This window comes from Hydractinia symbiolongicarpus, chromosome 11 (assembly GCF_029227915.1).
Source record: "Hydractinia symbiolongicarpus strain clone_291-10 chromosome 11, HSymV2.1, whole genome shotgun sequence".
NCBI classification, from domain to species: domain Eukaryota; kingdom Metazoa; phylum Cnidaria; class Hydrozoa; order Anthoathecata; family Hydractiniidae; genus Hydractinia; species Hydractinia symbiolongicarpus.
Genome location: NC_079885.1, coordinates 10,254,088 through 10,275,115, shown reverse-complemented (window position 1 = coordinate 10,275,115; position 21,028 = coordinate 10,254,088). Strand labels below are relative to the sequence as shown.

General features: G+C 33.2%; 2 protein-coding genes across 2 annotated transcripts; one reads left to right on the top strand and one right to left on the bottom strand.

The window, feature by feature from the left end:
• Nucleotides 1-28: 28 nt before the first annotated feature.
• On the top strand, nt 29-13,670 carry LOC130614724 (U4/U6 small nuclear ribonucleoprotein Prp3-like). The gene is made up of 11 exons (XM_057436166.1): nt 29-378; nt 7,662-7,882; nt 8,566-8,723; nt 9,097-9,359; nt 9,506-9,596; nt 9,684-9,939; nt 10,138-10,281; nt 11,171-11,270; nt 11,678-11,862; nt 12,569-12,771; nt 13,306-13,670. Exons 1-11 carry the CDS (start codon nt 155-157, stop codon nt 13,453-13,455), a joined length of 1,995 nt encoding a protein of 664 aa, XP_057292149.1. The 5' UTR covers nt 29-154; the 3' UTR covers nt 13,456-13,670.
• A 727-nt stretch (nt 13,671-14,397) lies between these two features.
• LOC130614725 (excitatory amino acid transporter-like) lies at nt 14,398-19,485 on the bottom strand. Its single transcript, XM_057436167.1, has 5 exons — nt 19,278-19,485; nt 17,412-17,615; nt 17,057-17,208; nt 15,579-16,820; nt 14,398-15,074 (listed from the first exon to the last, which is right to left on the bottom strand). The coding sequence occupies exons 2-5, from the start codon at nt 17,537-17,539 to the stop codon at nt 14,905-14,907; spliced, it is 1,692 nt and encodes a 563-aa protein (XP_057292150.1). The 5' UTR covers nt 17,540-17,615; nt 19,278-19,485; the 3' UTR covers nt 14,398-14,904.
• Nucleotides 19,486-21,028: the final 1,543 nt, after the last annotated feature.

The following is a 21,028-nucleotide window of genomic DNA, read 5'->3' as shown; positions in this document are numbered from 1 at the left end:
TGAGTATTTTATAAAAATGTATGCTGGGTAGATGAGAAAAACGACAACTTCACGTTGAGCCGGCCGAAGATCAGGCTTCAGTTGGAAAACATAAGCTGAGCTAGTTTTACTACAGTTTTAAAATAAAATCATCTTTTGCTGGGCGACTGTGGATATGTCTTTGTCAAAGAAAGAAATCGATGAGCTGCAACCTATTATACAGGATACCGTTTCAAAAAGGTTAGGTTTTCCAGAGAAAGCAGTAATGAAAGCAGCGTTGTCTTGTTTGACAGATAATTTGGACCATGAAGATGCAACAGAGAAAATGTCATCCCTTCTTGGTGACGACTTAGCTCCACGTTTTGTCGAAGACCTATTGGATAATGTTAGAAAATTCAGGTAGCTAGCTAATTACTGTTTTGGGCGGTCATCACAAATATTTGGTGTTTCAGCTAGAGTCACCCAACCCAGGATGGCACTTTTCCCCGATTGGGTGAGTCTTCCCCGATCGGGGGTAATCACCCGATCATCTTAACATCGCGATCCTCTATCGTGCGTGACGCAAACAATATGTTCCGTACGAAATTGACCTGTTGTACGAGGTTGGTCATTTTTCGCGCTTGTACGAAGATGGGCAATTTTGTACGAAAATGGGCATTACAATTGCTGTACAAAAATTAGGCAATGAATAATTTGGTTTAGAAATGAATATCTAAACATTGTTAATTACATTCAGTAAACATGATAATATCTTAAATATTCTCTGAACGTTAATTTTTGACAATTATCTGATGATTGTACCAATTTCGTACAACTTAAATAACTGTGTACGAGATTGGGCCAACGTCACTTCTTCTACTTAAATTGAATTTTTTTTAACCATAACAACTTTGTACAACTTAAATAACTGTGTAAGAGGTTGGGCCTACTTCACTTCTTCTACTTAACTTGAATTTTTTTTATCCATACCAACTTTGTACAACTTAAATAACTGTGTACGAGATTGGGCCAACATCACTTCTTCTACTTAAATTGAATTTTTTTTAACCATACCAACTTCGTACAACTTCAATAACTGTGTACGAGGTTGGGTCTACTTCACTTCTTCTACTTAACTTGAATTTTTTTTTATCCATACCAACTTCGTACAACTTAAATAACTGTGTACAAGATTGGGCCAACGTCACTTCTTCTACTTAAGTTGAATTTTTTTTAACCATACCAACTTCGTACAACTTAAATAACTGTGTACGAAGTTGGGTCTACTTCACTTCTTCTACTTAACTTGAATTTTTTTCTTAGCAATTTTCTTTTAATGCACGTGGAACGTTGTCTATTCTTCCACATAGAAAATCTACCATTGTTTGATAAGTCTGTTTGGGCATTATTACGGAATTCCGTTTAGTCCTTTCAACTTCCAACCATTCCTGAAATTTTTTTTCCATGTATCTCTTTTCAGTCTCCATTGTGCTGAACATAAAAACACGTGTTAAAAGTTTCAATTTAAATTTAAAATGTGCGTTCGAAAAAGCACTCGAAAAGGATTAGAAATTTACCTACTTTTTCCTTTATCGAAATAACTTAAAAGGTTAGAAAAAATAATATTGAATTTTTTTGTGTTCTTCTCCGTTCTCACTCAATTATTAGCAAAACTATGTTTACAAAAACAGTTTCGTACAAGCCACACAAAGGCACTGGGAACAAGGGTAATTTACAGGTTTTTTGCACGAAAATTCAATATAGCATTAGAATTCAAAGGTCACTATAATAAAAACCATGGAAAGGTTAATAAAAAAAGTCAATAACGATATCATACCTGATATAACCTTATTTGAATCAAAGAGATCAAACTTATACTTACGAGCACTAGTACCATTTTTCAAAAACATCATCTCTGTTAATATAAAACAAAGTATAAATATATATATACATATTAGTATTTTTCCAAAGAGGCATTCAAATCGTAAAACGAATGTCTTTTTTTGCAAATGACTTAAAAGAAAAGAAGATATTTCAAAAAAGTTATTATTTTAATATAAAAGTTTCATTTTTTGACGATATTCGCCGCTGTACGAAGATGGTCAGTTTTGTACGAGGATGGTCACTCTCAGCGCTACGGCAAAAAAGCCCAACTTCGTACAATGAACGACATCGTATGGAACAGATACGCGATAGCTTTTTGAGCATATTTTTGTCTCAATAGAAGTGAATCATATCGCGTCTATCAGGATGTTCTTATTTTAAATTAAATACTGAATTCAAACGAAACAAAACAATGCTTAAAAGAGTTTCTTTTTTTTCTATGATAATTTAGGAATAATAATTCTTGTGTGAATAAAGTTAAACAAAGTTGCCTGACTTTTGACGAAAGTAATAAAAAGTAAATTAAATATTTTTCGCTGGGTTTATCTGGAGGCGTAAAACATTGTTAATTTACACACATTTTTATATAAGAGTCATTCTTTTTTTGTTTGTTAAAAATCGACATTTCGAGCCTTGAATAATTCTTAAGTTTTTAAAATGCAATCTAAAAAAGCATTTCTATCGCCGTTCTTTGTTCTTAAGTTTTTAAAATGCAATCTAAAAGAGCCTTTCTACCATCGTTCTTAAGTTTTTAAAATGCGATCTAAAAAAGCCTTTCTATCGGCGTTCTTCGTTCTTAAACTTTTAAAATGCGATCTAAAAAGCATTTCTATCGCCGCTTTTCGTTCTTAAACTCTTAAAATGCGATCTAATTTTATTGCAAAACATCGCTTTTATGCAATCTTTTAACTTGAAAGAACTCCAAGCCTTCCGTGAGAGGCTTTATATAACGTTATTAATTTCTAAGAAAATTATGACCAAACTAAGCAATTCTTTGATTCATGGATCTTATGATAAAAAGCAACTTTCAAAATTAGAATGTTCTTTTACAAAAAAGTATTTAATTTCTTTACTTTTTTTAAAAATAGAAATTACGCTAGCTAAAATGTAATACTGCATGACTTCGTCGATACCATTTAGGAAACATAATAAAAACAAGGTAGAATACGCTTGTCGTAACACCCTCCTCCGTTATTAATTTCAAATATATAATTTTAATGCTGCGAAAGACTTTAAATATTGTCAACTAAACTATAGTCTGTAAAAGGATTTTGCACTTAGATTTTGATTTTCATAGACTGTGCAAAAAACTGTTTTTCTTTTATTTTAAGTGGGAGGAGAATGACTTGCTGTATAAATTTTATAACAGCACAAGAAATATTCTTGCTGTATAACTTTCAAAACAGCACAAGAAATATTCTTGCTGCATCTATAAAAAACAAGTTTTTGAGCATGTAAGTATCTTTTCACCTTGACAGCTAGTTATTTTAATAATTCAAAACAAGAGAACAAATTTATCTAAAAAAATTTTAGTGAGACAAATTATTATTATTTTTCCCTTCGCAACAAAAAATATTAACTGCGTACGTGATGCAATAATACATGAAAAAAATGCTTGTCGTAACACCCTTCTCCATTGTAGACACTGTATTGAAGAATTAAACTTATTATTTAATTCTAGCGCAAGCAATATTATTTAAACTTATTATTTAATTTTCATAAAGTAAAGTTTATTTTTTTTATAACAAGGCACAGTGAGTTTATTTTGAATGTTTTTCTTATAATAAGACGCGTAATAAGCGTGAATAATATTTGTTAAACGAACTTCATTAATGAAACGAACTTTGTCATTGTTAAAAAATTTTTAATTATAAAAAACCTAATCGTCAAAATAAAATAAACGAACTTCGTATTACGAAATAAACTTTATAATTGTTAAATAAATTTAAATATAAAGACTTTAGATAATAGTCCAATTATAATAAATGAACTTCGTATAACATTTTGAGACAATCCCTTATTTTTTTTCTTTATGCTGTGATTTAAGAACAGTATAATAAAATTATTTTTTTTGAGATTATCGTTTAATTTATTTTTTTCTTTGCTCTGCAATTTAATAAGAACAGATATTTAATTAACACATTGAGATGTATTGAGACTGCCTATCGAGGAAGCGCGATAAGGCTTCACGCAATAAAAATTTAGGTGCAAAAAAAAAGCTATTGCGTATCAACCGCGTCGCGCAAGATACGCGATCCTCGATGTTAAGATACCTTTTTACAGTACTGTATATGTTTTCAGGACTTAAAAGACTCTAACACAGGTTTAACAATTAGACTCAATCTACATAGACTAAACCTACAAACCAAGGATACCTGGTTCAAGGGATTTTTGTTCTGTCATACTTGTTTACTGCAATCAAGTGATAATTATATGCCAATTCAAACTACAGTACCGCTCGAATGTAACTTTACATGTACGCGATAGTTATCACCTTCGCATGAGCTTTTGGTAGCATCAGAACTTTTGTTGTTATTGTTAACCCATTGTTAAATACATCAGCTATTTTTGCATGTTAAAAACAATAGAGTTCATGTCCTGTTTGCGAAATTTAATTAGCTCATGTGAACTTCGTGTGTCCCATTGTTGTATTTAATTGCTATAGTTGTCAAGAGATCAACAAAAGAAAATAAAATTTAACAAAGATTTAAGTTTCGTTAAATCAATTTTAAGAACGAAAAACAGCGAAGAAATGCTTTAAAAGTTTAAGAACATAAAATGGCAATAGAAAAGCTTCGTTAGATCGTGTTTTAAAAATTTAAGAACGAAAAATGGCGATAGAAATGCTTTTAACGTGTTATGTTCGTTCATTTTTCTAAAAAAATATATTTCAATAGCCTTTGTGATCTTTAACACTTTTAAAGAATTACAAGCATGTTACATGTGACAACAAAAGGATTCATCAAATCTTATTGTTCTGACTTGCGCACGAGGATAACAATAGAAAGCAATTAAGTTCGTGTATAAACAAAAGATATGTGAACGTTCTTTATGTAGACATGAGATCGTTACACGAGGTTGTAAAACTCGCATGCATGTAAAGTTACATTCAAGCGGTACTGTACAGTCTGGCTGTCATAAGTATGTTCTTGTTTTCATGTTCGGAATACACAGCCAGCATTAGTTCTAATAAAAAATTGGCGTATGACTTAAAAATCTAACAAATTTTGTATGTCATAATGTTTGTCAAGCTTAATGTTTCGGATGATTATTTCAAATGAATGCTGATCAAAGTTGATCCTATTTTTGGCCAATCTGATCGTAAAACATCTGATTTGTTACAATTATATCTATGAATATACCTTAGCTGATCCGAACTTTACAGTAAACTACCTTAGATTAAGAAACACATCTCACAATATCCCTGAAGCCTGGATAAGTGATCTGATAACGGGTTCCCCGGTTTGTAGATTGAGCCTAACTGTTTAATAATCAGCATAGAGAATCTTAGGTAAACATCACAAATACCTGGTGAAGGTGGAGTGGAGCTCAGCTTTTTTAGGGAGTTATAAACTATCAGATAACCCGCACCTTTATATAACCCGCATAAAATTTCAATTGATGTGTTTTACTTAGCCGCAACTTTGCATAACCCGCATCGTGTTAAGAAAAAAAAATTCAGCGTATTTTTACTTACCCTAATCATTTTATAAATATGTGCGTGTGTTCTGTTTTTTTCATGATGGAGACAAGTGGGGGACGTTAAAACTTGTGAACCCCAAACACGAGAACAGAGCGTCTGAACTAGTGAGTCTCTCAGTCTTAACTTCCTTGTCTCCGATTGTCGAAATAATAATGAATTAAATTTAATGCTGTTTTCCTTTTCGATTAAACAAACAAACAAATAAAAAAACCATGCTATCAGGTTATAAATCTAAAGTAAAATCTCTGTTTTTTATGCATATTTAAGTTTTTTTAGCATAAAAATAAACAACATAATAATTATCACGGACTGTGTACGGAACGTTCTTTTCTAATTTTTATAGAATTTTGTTATGTATTTATATCCCAGCAATCACAGTGTGTATGATAAAATGAATGGTGACAATGAGGTGGAGATAGTTGCATGTGTCTCATCAATTGTATTTTATATTTTTTTTTTGATATTTTTAATGGCCACCTGTTGGTTGAGGGTAGCGAAAATAAAAAAAGAAAATTATTTTCTATACTTTAATTTTAACATTTTTTTAATTTTTTTAACAGGAATTAATAATTAAGTCCTGGGCACTAGGTTGTGAAATACGTGTCAACTAAACCTAAAAATGATGCCTGATATATAACGCTATTGCCAGAAGCAAATCATTTCAATGTGCTCAATGTGATTGCAAAGATTTAAATAGATTAAAATTACATTCAACAAAGTAAGATTGAAGTAAGATTACGTAGATATAGGATCGCGCATGCAGTTATATTAATGTACGCATTTTATCCCATTGGTACTATTTTCTTCATTGAATGTATAAACTTTAAATTTCACAATAAATGAAAGAAAATGTAAAACTTATCACATAACCCGCTCCACATTATAACCTGCACAAACAGTGAAAGTCGTACAAATCAACTTTTAACCCGCGGCTTATATACAGGAAAATATTAAGTATTCCTTTTCCAAAAGCAATTTTTTTATTAAATTATTTTATTTTCATAGATTGGATCCTTGAATTCCCTAAATCTTTCTGCCTATATCTCTTTCAAAACTTCCAATGTTTTTTTTCTTTCACTTGATGCATTCACCTCGCATATTTTCTGTTACTGCTGATACAATTAGTCAATAAATTTAAGAGTATTTTACCATCTTGATGTCCTATGAGAAAAAGAAAATATTGGGAACAAGTTTGGTAAAATACGCATTTTATTATCTAAGAAACATGCAAATGGAAAAATGAGGCTAAAAATCCCAGAAACTTAAAAAACAAAATTAAATTTTTTCTCTGTAATATAATAGAAACAAAAACAAAATTATTATGCATACTTTCAATCTATTTAACGCCATCTTGTTTCTCAATTTTAATTAATGTAGCAAACTGTGACAATGGTAAAATTAGGTTTACTGCTAATTCGTAAGAGGTGTAAATTAATATAAGCTTTGACTGTTGCAGATGCACATCGATGTTTAGGGTGGTACAGTGGCTCTTTCACTGATTTACCACATTTCATAATTTTATATCTGAGCCCTTGTCTAAATGTCTCATAACCTATATATAAAAAAGGAATAACAATATTATTTATCCCTCAATAGAAAGAAAATGTTTTCTTTCCTTCAAGGTTATCCACATTTCAAGTTAAGCGGTATTATTTTGTGACAGAATTTGTGCCGATAAGGAATGCTATGGCTATAGATACTTTGACTTATAAGTGGCATCCTACATGAAAACACGAAATTCTCAAAGGAGCTGTCCATCTAGCAGTAAAACTAAAAATGCATTAATAACATACAATTTAGGTAACATCACGGCTGGCAATATGTTTGACACCTGGAGTAAGCTTTGCTGGTTGTTTTAGAATGTTTTCACATTGTCATAAAAGCGTCAAACTTTAAATAGTGTTCACCGTCAGGACTAAGCATGGGGGATGAAGTACATGGAAATAAAAGAAAAAAAAGTTGAGGTGCCTGCAAATAGAAATACAATAATTATAGTAATGTTACTCCCTGCCTGGTACCTTCTCTATTAAATTCTTTTAGATATAAATTTAAAAAAAATTTATATGTAACATAATTTTCATTATTTTGCACAATACTTATACACATTTTTTTTTAGAAAAAGTAAGCTAGCTTCTCGTAAAAGATCAAATACAGATAATGATGAAAGCCCCTTAAAAAAAGCGAAACTGAATCGTTTGAATGCTTTAATCGATGACGAGCCACTTCCTCCTACCATACCAGAGGCTGACCCAGAGGCATTACTAGCAAATGCCAATAACATAACTGAAATGGTGGCTAACATGAAGAAACAAATTGAACAAAGAAAAAAGATGTTAAGTAAGACTTTCTGTTAATTAGATTTTACAATACGAATGGACTTTTGTTTTTAAGCAGACTATCCAATATGTTATTGTTATGTACAGCAACATAGTTAAGAAGTTGAAATGGCGGCATTTAAACTTTGTGTGCAATGCCACAATGGTGTAACAGCAAAAGAGTTAATGTGTTATATTGACAACAAAAAATGCTGGTATATTTTCTGTTATTTTTAAAGAGGCATGCTTTCAAAATAAAAAAACGTCAACAAAAGTAAAAACAAAAATCCATTATTTCTGTCAAAAAGAAGTAAATCAGGCTTTTCTTAAAAACGTGTAATCATTAGCCAGTGGAAAAATCCACAGGAATCTACCTGTGTAGCTAAATTAGCTAGCATTAAGGCTCAAAGATGGACGTATGACAAGCTGTATAACATTCTTAAAAAATTGTTGGTTTGTCTCAACCCAACAACTCTTTATGCGATTTCCTATTGGCCTAATTTTTCCATTAGTATGTGTTGTTAGGTAAATGATAAGAAATGTTATTTTACTTTTGTGTGCTTAAAATAAACTGTCTAGGAACTAAGCTTTACATTTATCATTTGCAAGCAATCAAAAATATGTTGCTTTTGAATTTTTATTTCTACGTGTGACTCCTTCTTGTAATGGGAGCCTTATTGATTTGTAATATTTTGTTTTCTTTAGTACAATCTGGAGTGGCTCCGGCTTTAATTGAACATCAAGAGCGTATGGATAAACGTATAAAAGAAGAACAAGCAAAAGCTAAATTACTTGCCGATGCTGATGACAAGGCTAAAAGGGCTGCTGAACTCCAGGCTAGAATACAGGCTAAAACTGGAAAGGTATAACAAAAAATTTAACAAGTCGTTGTGCAAAACATTGCATTGTTATCAATTTTCCGAACCATTAAGAGAATTTGCCTTGCAGATGTGGTAGCTATGTAACTGTGGTTTGTGTATGTAAAATTTGTGGTTTGTGTAAGCAAAATAGCAACTTACAAAATAATTCACTCCTTTTCTCTCAAATTATATTTTTTTATGAACACAGAATAACAAACGTAGTATCTTTTATTTTGACATGAATAAGTTTCTTGATAAGAGATGTTTGAATAATTATTAACATTTACCTCCCTCCACCTCTCTCTCCTCCCAGCATTAAAGTTACAGTACATGAAAATCCAGCGTTTCTCCTGACAACTGTTTTTCTTGTTTGCAGCTTTTTGGGATAAATTTACCCATAAAAAGTGCGGCTGAATTGAATGCAATCCCTATCACTGAAATGACAAAACCAGCTGCTGTTGTGCTTGACGCAGAGGGGAACGCAATAGATCAAGCAACTGGTAGATATCTGCAGATCTCACAGAGGTTGCCCACTTTAAAAGTTAACATACGCGAGAAAAAGAGAGAGCTGCTGAAGGTCGATGTAGAGCAACCTCAACAAGAAGAGGAAGAAGTAAAACATTTTGATCCAAGAGTTGGGTAAGTTGAATGAAATGTGTCCCAATTCGTGATTTATATTCATGTCCATCATTATATATTTTCCTTCTTCTTATCTATTTTTTGGTATGAAACTATTAATTGACAGGTACTTTTGTGTCAGTTCACTCCATTTCTCTTCACATTAGTATGAACCCATCACAACGTGGTAGGCGATCAACGTTTACATTTCATCAACGCGGGAAGTTTCAACAACTCGCACAAAGGATGCGTGCCAAGGTACATTATTAATCCTAAACTTTTGTGCGCATCTATTTTTAACTTTTTAGGCCTGCATAAGAACTTCCGTTTTCTTTTTTAAATCAGGCTCAAATGGAGAAACTACAAAAGCAAATTCAAGCAGTTGCAAAGAAAACTGGCATTTCCTCAGCAGCAAAGCTTGCTCAGGTGGTCAAGAAGGAAGATTTGGATTTGAGGTACATTCCTGATATTGAGTGGTGGGATATGGCTGTGTTACCGAACCGCACATACAAAGACTTGACGAGAGAGTTAAAAAAAGACGAAGAGCTTTTTGTCGGCATCACTAATTTAGTGGAACATCCTATTGGAAAGCACGCTCCGAGTATGCAAAAGTTGAGATTGTATTGGCGAATTTAATCCTGAACCCTAGCATTCTTAAGTGTGACCTTGAGCGTTTTAATCTTAACCTCTAGCGTTGTTAATCCTGATCTCTAGCGCTTTTAATGCTAATTTCTAGTGTTCCTAATACTAATCTGTAGCGTTATTGATCCTGATCTGTAGAGTTTTTTTTAATTTGTAGGTGAACCAAAGTCAACACCAGCCATGCCTATATTTTTAACAAAGAAAGAGAGAAAGAAAATACGAACACAAAGGCGTAGAGAGCATGAAAAAGAAAAACAAGAAAAAATCAGACTCGGTCTGGAACCACCACCAGCTCCTAAAGGTTAATTAAGCACCTGTTTGCTTTTTCACACTCTTGTTTGTCGCTATTTTAATACATTAATTTTTTCAAAAATTATCAAAGATTAATGGTGTCAGAAAATTTTCTGATTTCAAGATTTATAGCGTCCAAAAATTTTCAAAAGCCTTAAATCCCGGGTGTCTCGTAATATTTTAATATTAGACTGAAGTTTCTTTAAACTTAAGTTTGGTTGCCGTTTCCAACAAAATCTGCTAATATAGTATGAGTTCATAACCAAGTCCCAGCAGATGTGGATTAAAATACTTAGTTGTACAAAGATACTTAATAAAATAGAAATTCTATGTTTCATTTTTAATTGCCAAAAAATAAATAAAATTCAACTTGTCTGAATATTAGTTCAAATATTAGTTTGAGTGAAGTCTAATTTTTCTGAACTTGGTGTGTTTTAAAAATTAGTAAAAGTCTGGAAGTAAAAGAATAATTTAATGAAGATATACAACAGATTTACAACATAGTTGTTAGTAAAAGAGCTTCATTTATTTTTTGGTACCTTCACTAATTTGGAGAGCTATCCTATTAAAATATTTGCCAAATTCACTTCCATGTGGGGGAACCCACGACCTTCCAGACGTGAGTCTAACGTACTATCATCTGAGCTACTTTGACCTCCAAATGATCTAAACATAACTTGTGCTTTACACTTTTAGTCGTAGATTGTCCTATACAGAGCGCTGCTTCTGAACCACCCAAGTCTTGTCGAAATGCTAAAAATATTTTTTGTGTTATTAGTTTCTAAGGACTCGGCTGACAGGACTGTCCTGTTTTTCGCTACATTTGGTATTGTAATTATTTATTTTAATGTAGGTATATATATATATCGTTGCAAAATTGTTATTTTGTACCTTTTCAGTGAAAATTTCAAATTTAATGAGAGTGTTGGCATCAGAAGCAGTACAAGATCCAACAAAAGTCGAAGCTCATGTTCGAACACAAATGGCTGCACGTCAGAAGTAAGTACTCTATACCACTGCCAGTATATAAATGTTTTGTTGTTACGCTCATCGTTTTACGGAGAGGGGTGTTTATTCGTTTACGCAGGTGTTTTCCCACTGCAATTGTTTTCGTATCAAAAAATGAAATTTGCGATGTCAATGAGTGTCTTAAATCCCGCGCGAAAATATAAATGTTATTGACCCGCATTGTTTGGCGCAAAAACGAGTTTTCGTTAAGTTATCTCCTCCATTCAACTTGTACGTGCTGTCTATTGTGAAATCTTCTTTTAATACTTTTCTTTATGGTTATTACGTTTTGGTTTCCGCCATTGTTATTTTGCTTCGTTTCCATTTTACCGCAGTTACGTCATTCAAAATGGCGTATCCGGTCATGCTTGTCTTAGAAAGTGTTTGTTTATTTTCAGAAAACACGAAGCTGCTAACGAAGAGCGGAAACTGTCAAAAGAAGAACGATCGAATAAAAAAATCAATAAATTAAAAGAAGACACATCGTTAGGCGTTCACACAGCTGTATATCAACTATTAGATCTTTCAAATCCCGCCAAAAAATTCAAAGTAGATACTAACGCACAACAATTATATATGACGGGTACGTTGATTATTTTGCAGATTGGTCGCAGTCCTTCGATGTGATTTTCGTCACTGATAGTTTTACTTTCCAGCTAGCACTTCATGTTACCTGTCACGTGATTAAGCATGCGGTATATTTAGAGGGACTTAGAAATGAGTTTAAAAAGGGAGATGTTTTAAAAAAACCTTGAGTGTTCTTTCTTGGAGAGTTAAATGGGTTTTTTTGTTAAGTTTTTACAAATTATTGGTGCTAAAATATTAGCATTTTCAATATCTATTGTTGAATATTTCTTTGCCTGTTAACCGTATTCAGAAACAAATATATAGTATAAAAACAAGTGATGATGTTGTGACTGCATTTTTTTAACTTTATACAGAAATAGATTTTGAAAAAAAAGTGGCGTGACAAGTGACGTATAGCCAACCTCGTGAAATGTTGTTAAGTTAACCTGACAAACTGAGAGATTGGTTCATTGGAAAGTTAAGGTTCAATATGTGAATTGTAGATGATTGAATTACTGCTTCATTGACCTTACTGTTCTTACGGAGTCATCAGACGGAATCCCTTGCATGTGTGGCAAACTCCTTTGTATGTACAAATAGCAAAAAAAAGTACCTACAGGACACATGTTTACAACGTGTCATGTAGGTACATAGTAATAATGCTGAATGTTCTATCCTGTATAAAAATTTGTGAATAACCATAATTTCTTTCATCTGTTTAGGAACTGTGATTATAATGAAAGAGTTTGTTCTTGTGCTTGTCGAGGGCGGTCCAAAAGCACAGAAGAAATTTAAACGCCTCATGTTGAATCGAATCAAATGGGATGAAGATTCAGCACAAGGACATCGCCAAGATAAACTCGATAAAAAGAACAACGAGGTGGATGCAAACAGAAAAAAAAACTCGTGTCGACTAATATGGGAGGTAAGCGTTGCTTCATCCTTTTGTACCGGTTTTTATGTTTAACGTTGTCTTGCTCTTTGAAATATTATATACTAGTCGGAAGCGCCCGTGGATAAATCCACGGGTTCGCCCGTCTTTTATATACTGCATTCTGTTGTCTTGCTACTGCGGTACCATTTTGCGCATAGACAGACGACGATTATTATAGACTGTTTTTTTTTCGAGTATTCTTGTCATAAATTCTAGTGATTTAGATAAAACCCGGGTATTAATACAATGGAGAAAAAAAATAAGGAAGCTAGCCGACTTATATTAAAATTTATCTATTTATTTCGTCTGGTCTGTTACATGAAGTGTAAAATTAATGGCGAATTTTAACACAGCAAAACCATCCTCTTGATGTAGTTTCACTTACATTTTTGTACATACAGCCGCTTTGTGTATCTTTATACTTTCCTTGTTTGCCAAAAGTTAAAACTCTTTATAAGAGTACTCTATCTGTTTGTTGTTGTTGTTTAACACCATCGTTTTTCATCGTCTCTATTGTATATACAGGGAACGAACGTGGAAAGAAATTTCAAAGATTGGAAATTCCATATGTTTAAAAACGAACAGGAGGTCCAGGTGTTTCTAAAGTCACACAACGTTGAACATTATTGGAACTTAGCTCACAGTCAATCAGTTCTTGAAGAAACTGATACTTAATTGGGATATCATGTTACGTTGACAGATAACTAAATGAATGAGTAGAGCCGATCGACACAAAAACTGAAGTTGTGAATGCGAAGTGTTTCTTCATGACTTTCACAGAGGTTGAAATAGAAACCTTGTGTTTTGCGTTACAAAACTCTTAAAATACGAATTTGTAGATTTTATACAGAATTTATCTCAAAGGAAAATTTACGTCCAACAAGAAAGAATTTGCTTGTTCATTTTTGCCCGCATTTAGACGGGACGCTGTATAATCAAGCAAAGAGCATGTGCCGACGTATTATTGTATGTTTCCATTTCGCTGGCTTTTGCGAGGGAGTTCGAATTTTTTGAACTCCACCTAAACTTTTGATTCGTTGAGAGCATGAATCGTCTCCTCTAGAATACATTGAAGACATTTTGTATGCGTACATTCTTGACGCGTTTGCTGAATAATATTTTGATAAGGTTAATTCTAGCAAATCAAACTTTGTAATAGAGCTTTCAGATTAATGACCTCCCAATTCCAGGACTATATCTTTTGACTATATTGAAAAGACAGAAGGAAGCCCTGGTGTTGAGGTTGAGAAAAAATGTCATATCGATTTTCTATGTAGTTGGTCAACAGGCAAGAACTAAGCAAAAGTTGAGGCTAAAGATGAAGGACACTTAAGCAGGATTGAATCAAAATTTGATTGAGTGTTCATAATAAAAGCGTGTTCTTGCTCATTTTACTTACAGTTTTAAAGTAGCAATGTGTTTTAAAAACCCTTAGAATATAAAAAGGCTGGCGTGTTTTTAATTCATTGCCTAATTTCTTCTCGCATTAGGATCTTTTTATAAATTCTCAACTTGGACGTTGCTTATTAGATGTTGCTTATTACAAAAGAAAACCGGAATGAATAGATTAAAACCGAATAAATACACACTAACACACAAAACTAAATAGCCGATCGATCTCTAAGTTTTTAGTTTATTTCAAACACTATGATTTTTTACAGAATATACATACATGTAAATACAGCCTTAAAAGCTACAAATAAACATAGTACAAACATATTTACATGTAAACGAGGCCTTTCTTTTTTAGCAAAAAGATATAATAATAATGTATTCAACTTTGAAGATCGTAAAAACATTAGCATGGTGTTGTTTTTGTAATATGCAGACTTCAACGAATGTTACGGGACCGACAAAACCGGGGAGAATAGTTTTTTTTATGTAAAAACTTTAGGATTCGATTAAGGTTTCAGCCAATCTGGACTGTATTATTGCTAGTGAATGTTTCAGAAAGGAAAATATATAGAAAATAAATAAATACTAAAAACCTATTTACAAAGTCTCTGCACATGTATACATATCTACAAATGTCGAAATGTTTCGCGCGGAAGTTTGGAATTGCTCCAGCGTCGTAATACACTCGGAATTTTAAAGCGTTTTCACGAAACTTAGTAGGATATCATACTAAAAAGCTGTCATTCCAGTATACAAGTTAACGTGGTGAGCATTGGGGTCAGGTTTTGGGGGTGCCACTGCTACTTGATTTCTTCGCAATTCTTCTTCGTGATGTCGATCCATTTCCAACAAGTCTGCTTTTGAAAGATGTGCTACGATGCCGGCACCGAAAGCATCACCTAAGAGAAAGTAAATTATTTTCAACTATGCAATATAAATGACTAGTCGTTAGTCTCGGAAAACTCTTTCAACAGTCGGTTAAAAGATTTTAAAAGATGTCGGTCATCGCTATTTCGTAAATAGTCGGTAGCCAATGGATAAATCCACGAGTTCGCTTGTCCTTTATATATCGCATTCTGTGTTTCCATAACACGACTTTTTCTCTCGCACAAACAGACAGACGGTGCTATTATTTGTTATTATTAAAAAGGCCAGTCTGTAGGCCGCCCTTTGTATATCGCATTTCGTTTGTCCGTAGCACGAGACCGACAACGGGTTTTGTTAATTCAGACGCTAGTTGAATGGCTTGTGGAAAGAACACTTTAGTAAGGGAAACAAACAGTTTATAAAGAATTGTTGCAATTGTTAACAAAGACAAAAGTTATCGACAAGAGTAGGATACAAACACTGCGTTTACTAGAAGAATCTAGTATAGAGTACAACCAGGTGTAAATTTAACCTACCTAATACGTTAACAGTCGTTCGAACTCTATCTAAGAACCAATCAACTGCGATAATTAATGTGATAGCGTCTTCTGGGAGTCCTATTGTTTGCAAAACAATCAACATAGTAACCAATCCAGCTTGAGGGATTCCTGCTGCTCCAATCGACGCCAACGTCGAGGTCAAACTTACTGCAATATATTGACCCAAATTTAAATTGAGGCCAGATGCTTGCGCAATAAAGATGGCGGCTACAGCTTCGTACAGTGCTGTACCATCCATGTTGATAGTGGCTCCGATGGGTAACACAAATCGAGTAACTCGTTTATCAATACGATTTGTTTCTTCCAAACATCGGAAAGTGACAGGTAAAGTAGCTGAGCTTGAGCTGGTCCCAAAAGCTGTCAATAAAGCTTGTACGATTCCCTTCACGTACAGAAGTGGATTTCGGCGCGTTGTCAAGAAGTAGATCAACGGTAGTACGATAAGTGAATGAATCAACAGACCAGAAATGACGGTGACCATGTACAAGCCGAGACTTTCAAAGGTGCCCAAGATGTTATTCATGGACGCAAACTTTGCTGCGATCAAACTCCAAATACCAATGGGTGAATACCACATCACCCACGTGACTAACTCCATGACAACGTCATTTAAAGTCGTCATCCAGTTGACAAATCCTGAAGCTTTGTCACCCATCTTACCTAGGATCAATCCAACGGCTAACGAAAACACCACTAGCCCTAAAATGTTTGTGCTTCCTCCATATTTACCTTTACCGGCTACCGTGACATTATCCCATGTTTCGTAAAAAAACACTGTTGAACCATTTACAGTCTCCATCATTATGTCGCGTGTCGAGTTGATTAATTTTGACTCGTTTAATGACATAATCCCGTAGTTCACGATATGCTTTTGAACGTTCGTTTTGATCACTTTCACTTCAGTGGTGAGCTGAGCAATACACGCCTTGATGAGATTGTCAGGAAACATGTTACGAATGAGATCAAGAAACGAATCCAGTGCTCGCACTTTGCGGTCTTCTTTTTCATCGGACGGACTAGCTTTCGATCCAGGATTGATCGCAACGACTAGGATAATACCAAGGATGACAGCAAATAACGTGGTTGCCATGTAATAACAAACTGCCCGCATGCCAAGCCGTCCGGAAGCTCTTTGATCAAGTTCGGCCAAGCCAACGATCAAGCTTGTCACAATAAGTGGTAAAATCAACATTTTCAACATACGCATTAATATCTCTCCTAAAAACAAATTAAAAATTTAGATGGCAATTGCTGGCGGAGCGCTATGTAATTTCGTTTCCTGAGCTGGCTTTTCGCTTCTGATATTTGCGCGAATCGCCAGGAGTCATGCATCAAAGCGAGAAAAGAAGCCCTAGGGAGGAAAATAGTGTGTTGCGTAAAATGTAATGTGTCAGAAATAAATAATGGCTTGTCACAAGAATTGTTCGTTGTGAAAAAACCTGGAAAAACATTACCTGGAAATCCAAGGAATGTGAGCACGGTCGAGCGTGTAGGTTCTTCCAAATTTTGTATAGGCTTGTTGCACGTTATTCCAACCAGAAAGCCCAACAAAACAGCGATAATGATAAAGATCATCAACTTATCGCGACGCCAAAATTTGATATACCTGAAACGAAAGTCAAGTCACGGATTACGACAATTGAATTACGACTGACCATGACTATTCCTTTCTACAACAAGAATAATTTTCAATCTTAGCTGGTTGAAGTTTAAAAGCTAGAAGCTGAGTGTGCTTGCAATTCCGCGTGTTTGATATAGTAAGTTGCAAATTAAGTGTGTCAAAGAACAATTTTGATGTTTCAATCTCACCATTTTGTATCTGTGTACGATTGACTGGAGCTGGAGTCACCATCTTTACAAATGCTGTTCGGTGGACTGTTTTCGCGCAGGTTGATTGATTCACCAGTGTTCAACAAACCGAGATCTTCTCGACCCATTTTAAGTATTATTTACTTAGAAAATTTTTTGTTGCAGTTGCAGTTGCTGTTGTTCTTGTTGTTGGTTTGATCTGAACTAGAGAAAAATATTTAAAGAGTTTATTTGTTAGTTATAAAATTGTTTGTTGTGTTGTTGTTGTAAGTTTATGTCAATAAAGAAAAGAAAAAGTTGTGTTATTAAAGCAGAGTTTTCAATAACTGCAATTTCAGCTTTGTTGACGTTATTGTATCAGCGTAAAGGGTGTTTTAGGGGTGGGAAAGGGAGTTGGGTTATAGGTTGGTCAAATTAAAATAAACTTTTACTTATAAGATATTTATAGAAAAAAATGCAATTTTTGTAAAAAGTCATATGCAACTTTGTCACCAGTGCTCTTTTCGCTTCTTTTTTCACTCGTTGCAACGATAATAGAAGAAAAAATTAATGTATACCCAAGGCTTTTAAAATATTACAGGATATTACGCAGAATGGCGTCAAATCAAATGCTATTCTATCAACACAGTTTTATCTGTAAGATCTGGCAGCTTTCTTTTTGTTGTAAGTTCGTTTGCTTCTGATTTTTCCATTGATAATGTGTGATAATTAAAATTTTAAAAAGCTACTACTTATTAAATTTTTAAACTTTTTGAATGAACGTTAATTTTTGAGATCATGCATTTTAACATTAATCATTATTTCCCTTTCGTAAAAGAAATTTGTCAGGAAGCCAATTTGCGTTATTTTGTAATTTTGGTTTTGTTTATTTTCTTTTTTCTTTTTCTTTTTTTTGTTTATTACAACAAAATCGTGACCTCTCACACACTGTTTCAAAACAACAAAAACTCTACCTTTGCATACACGATTTTTATTTTGTACTTTTCTTCAGAACCAGGAAATATTTTTTCGGTTTTTACTTTACATGTTCAGACTGAAATTGTTCTTATTTTATTGTTATATATCATATTTTATTTCTTTTGCAGTATACAATTTTTTGTGACGAATTACAAATGTCGCGAATTTGCAACAGCTGCTTTAAAATTTTTGCCTTGAGTACATTTTTTTATGTTTTTGTATTTTCTAGAAAAAAAAATAATCAGTATAGCTCCAGCCCTAGCATTGTTCTCATTTTGTTCTTAAATTTTCAGTTATTCTCTGATTTTCCTCATTGTTTTTTGTAAAAAAAAGCGTAATTTATAAGGACATTTGGGCTAATATTTTAGGTTCATTGGACATCTAACGAACAGAAATCACACAAGAAAAAGCGCATGAAGAATCACCTTAATGTTATTTCATGTAAGCTGTATTTACGTGAGCTTATACATTTTTATTGGATACGCGCCCGAATGTAAAAAAAAGTCCAGCAAAGAAAGTACACAGAAAAAATTGTAAATTTTCCGCGAGATGTTTTAAAAAAAATTTAAAAATACAATGTTCATGAGTTTTACTATCCAAAATTGCTTTATTATTTTTTCATCCCTTCTGTGACATCAATCGCCGAACAATACTTTTTTTTTAGTATAATTTTGGTTGTTCTTAGCATCACAGATTCTATTTGTTCAAAGTATATCCTTCCCACCTCCTATCTAAAATTATTATGTTCAAAAGTTTATAGTTTTCCAACGTTTTCTTATATAAAACACACCTTCGACATACCCATATGGATAAAACAAAGTATATTTTCATTAGTTTCATTTTTTTTTACTATTTGTACATATCTTTGTTTATCCTAGTTACAAATCGGATTTGTTAAAAAAGTTCTACCTTGATTTCAAATTTCTTTTTCTTCTTCTTCTTCTCTGGTATTTTTCTTTTTTGATGTTTAATCTTCGATGACTAATGGCAGACTGATCAAAATCACATGATAACTTTATTTTTTTCTGATCGCAATAAAATTTAAATTTTTATATGCTTTGCTCTTTCATTCAACGGCTTCCATTCAAATAAAAGTCTTCCCTTTCTCTATAAACAAATGACGTTTGGTTTGCTAAAAAAGGTAAGCCAAATTCGTCTCCACGCTTTTTTTACTGATAAAATGATAAATTATGCAACAATGAATTCAGCCCAGTAGTTTTGGAATAACAAAAATGAACTGGAAACTAGGTTGCAAAAGGTATGGGTAAAACGTTTTGGTTTTGCAAAAGTCGCTTTCTCCCGATGTCTAAAAATATTTTTTAGGAATAAAAACGAAATTGCCTATGCATGAGTAATGTCTGCGAAAATTAATAATAAGACTTTTTTTTCCAAATAACAAAAGTTTTTCCAGATTTTTGATGAAAATTCTCTTATAGTACAAATCCTGTTTATCGAGAAAAAAAATATATTGAGTCATAATTTATTCATTAAAAATTTCCCTTCTCCTTCTTTCTTAAGGTTTTTTATTTCTTTTTTATTTCTTTTTTCTAATTCTTTTTTTGGGTAACCTCTTTATGTTTTTCTTCGGTTGAAGTTCTCCACAGCCTTCTATCCGTTCTTTAACTTCTGGAGCAGCGCAAAAAGTATTGACAGCCTTTTTAATTACTTTAACATCCTCTGCGATAAAGTATCATGAATGAAAACGTTCACCACTTCACAACATTTTTCAATAAATTATTAAATTCTTCTCAATGAAGGCTAAAAATATTTATTTATTCATTTTTATAGTAGATAGATAGTTGAGTTTTCTCGAGTCCATTTAACTAATTCAAAGTGTCCGTATAAATATATTAAAGTTTTATATGAATTTCTTGTCACAAAAACTTGCTATGAAACACGAAAAATCTTTGGTTGTAGCACGCTGTTTTGATATCCGCCATTTTAAAAAACCTCAGTGATATTGCGTCACAAAGATGACATTGTAATTGCAAGAACACACTGTAATGTGAGTGAAAAACAGAGGGGTCATGCAATAATTACGTAACACCCTAATTCGCTATTTTTCTTACCCCACCCCACCCCTTGTAACGCATGGTAACAAATCCAATACCACCCGCTTACCCACCCGTCTCGTTATGTAGTAATTCAAATCTTAAGACCTCATCTATCAATTTCATATAGTACCAAAAACTTTTATGTAATAAATAATCAGGCAAACTAGTGCTTTAATTTGAGAAAAAGATGTAACAGGGTTGCACATTTAGCACACAAGATAATTTTTTTTTACTTTTGTGTAAGTCCAGAGACAAGACACAAATACAAGAGCTCTGCCCCTCCCTCCGTACGTAATTTTTAAATGGTCCAGAAAACCAGATTTATTATTAAAAAACTAAATAAAATTTAGCATTTTATACCCTTTCTACGTAGTGTAGGTATGAGCCTGGGTATGAGTTCTGAAACAGCGGTCAAAAAATTATTTTTTGTTTCGCGCGAAGTCCTGTTACTTTCCTAAATTGAAATCAATCTTAAGCTGATATCCGGTCTGTGTTAAACTTTATTTGGCCGAACACTATTGTACATGTCAGAAGTATCTACTTTCTTGAGAGGAACCTTTAAATTCGTACCAATCAGAGGTAGCTCTCTGAGATCATTGGATCCAA

Bases quoted from the DNA above. Each gene is read 5' to 3' on its own strand.
- LOC130614725 (XM_057436167.1), bottom strand. From the start codon at position 17,539: ATGGGTCGAGAAGATCTCGGTTTGTTGAACACTGGTGAATCAATCAAC. The intron at 16,821-17,056 runs GTAATGTTTTTC...ATTTGTTTTTAG, and splicing joins CACATTCCTTGGATTTCCAG to GAGAGATATTAATGCGTATG. The intron at 15,075-15,578 runs GTAGGTTAAATT...ACTTTCTCTTAG, and splicing joins AACGACTGTTAACGTATTAG to GTGATGCTTTCGGTGCCGGC.
- LOC130614724 (XM_057436166.1), top strand. From the start codon at position 155: ATGTCTTTGTCAAAGAAAGAAATCGATGAGCTGCAACCTATTATACAG. The intron at 11,863-12,568 runs GTACGTTGATTA...TCATCTGTTTAG, and splicing joins ACAACAATTATATATGACGG to GAACTGTGATTATAATGAAA. The intron at 12,772-13,305 runs GTAAGCGTTGCT...TTGTATATACAG, and splicing joins CGTGTCGACTAATATGGGAG to GGAACGAACGTGGAAAGAAA.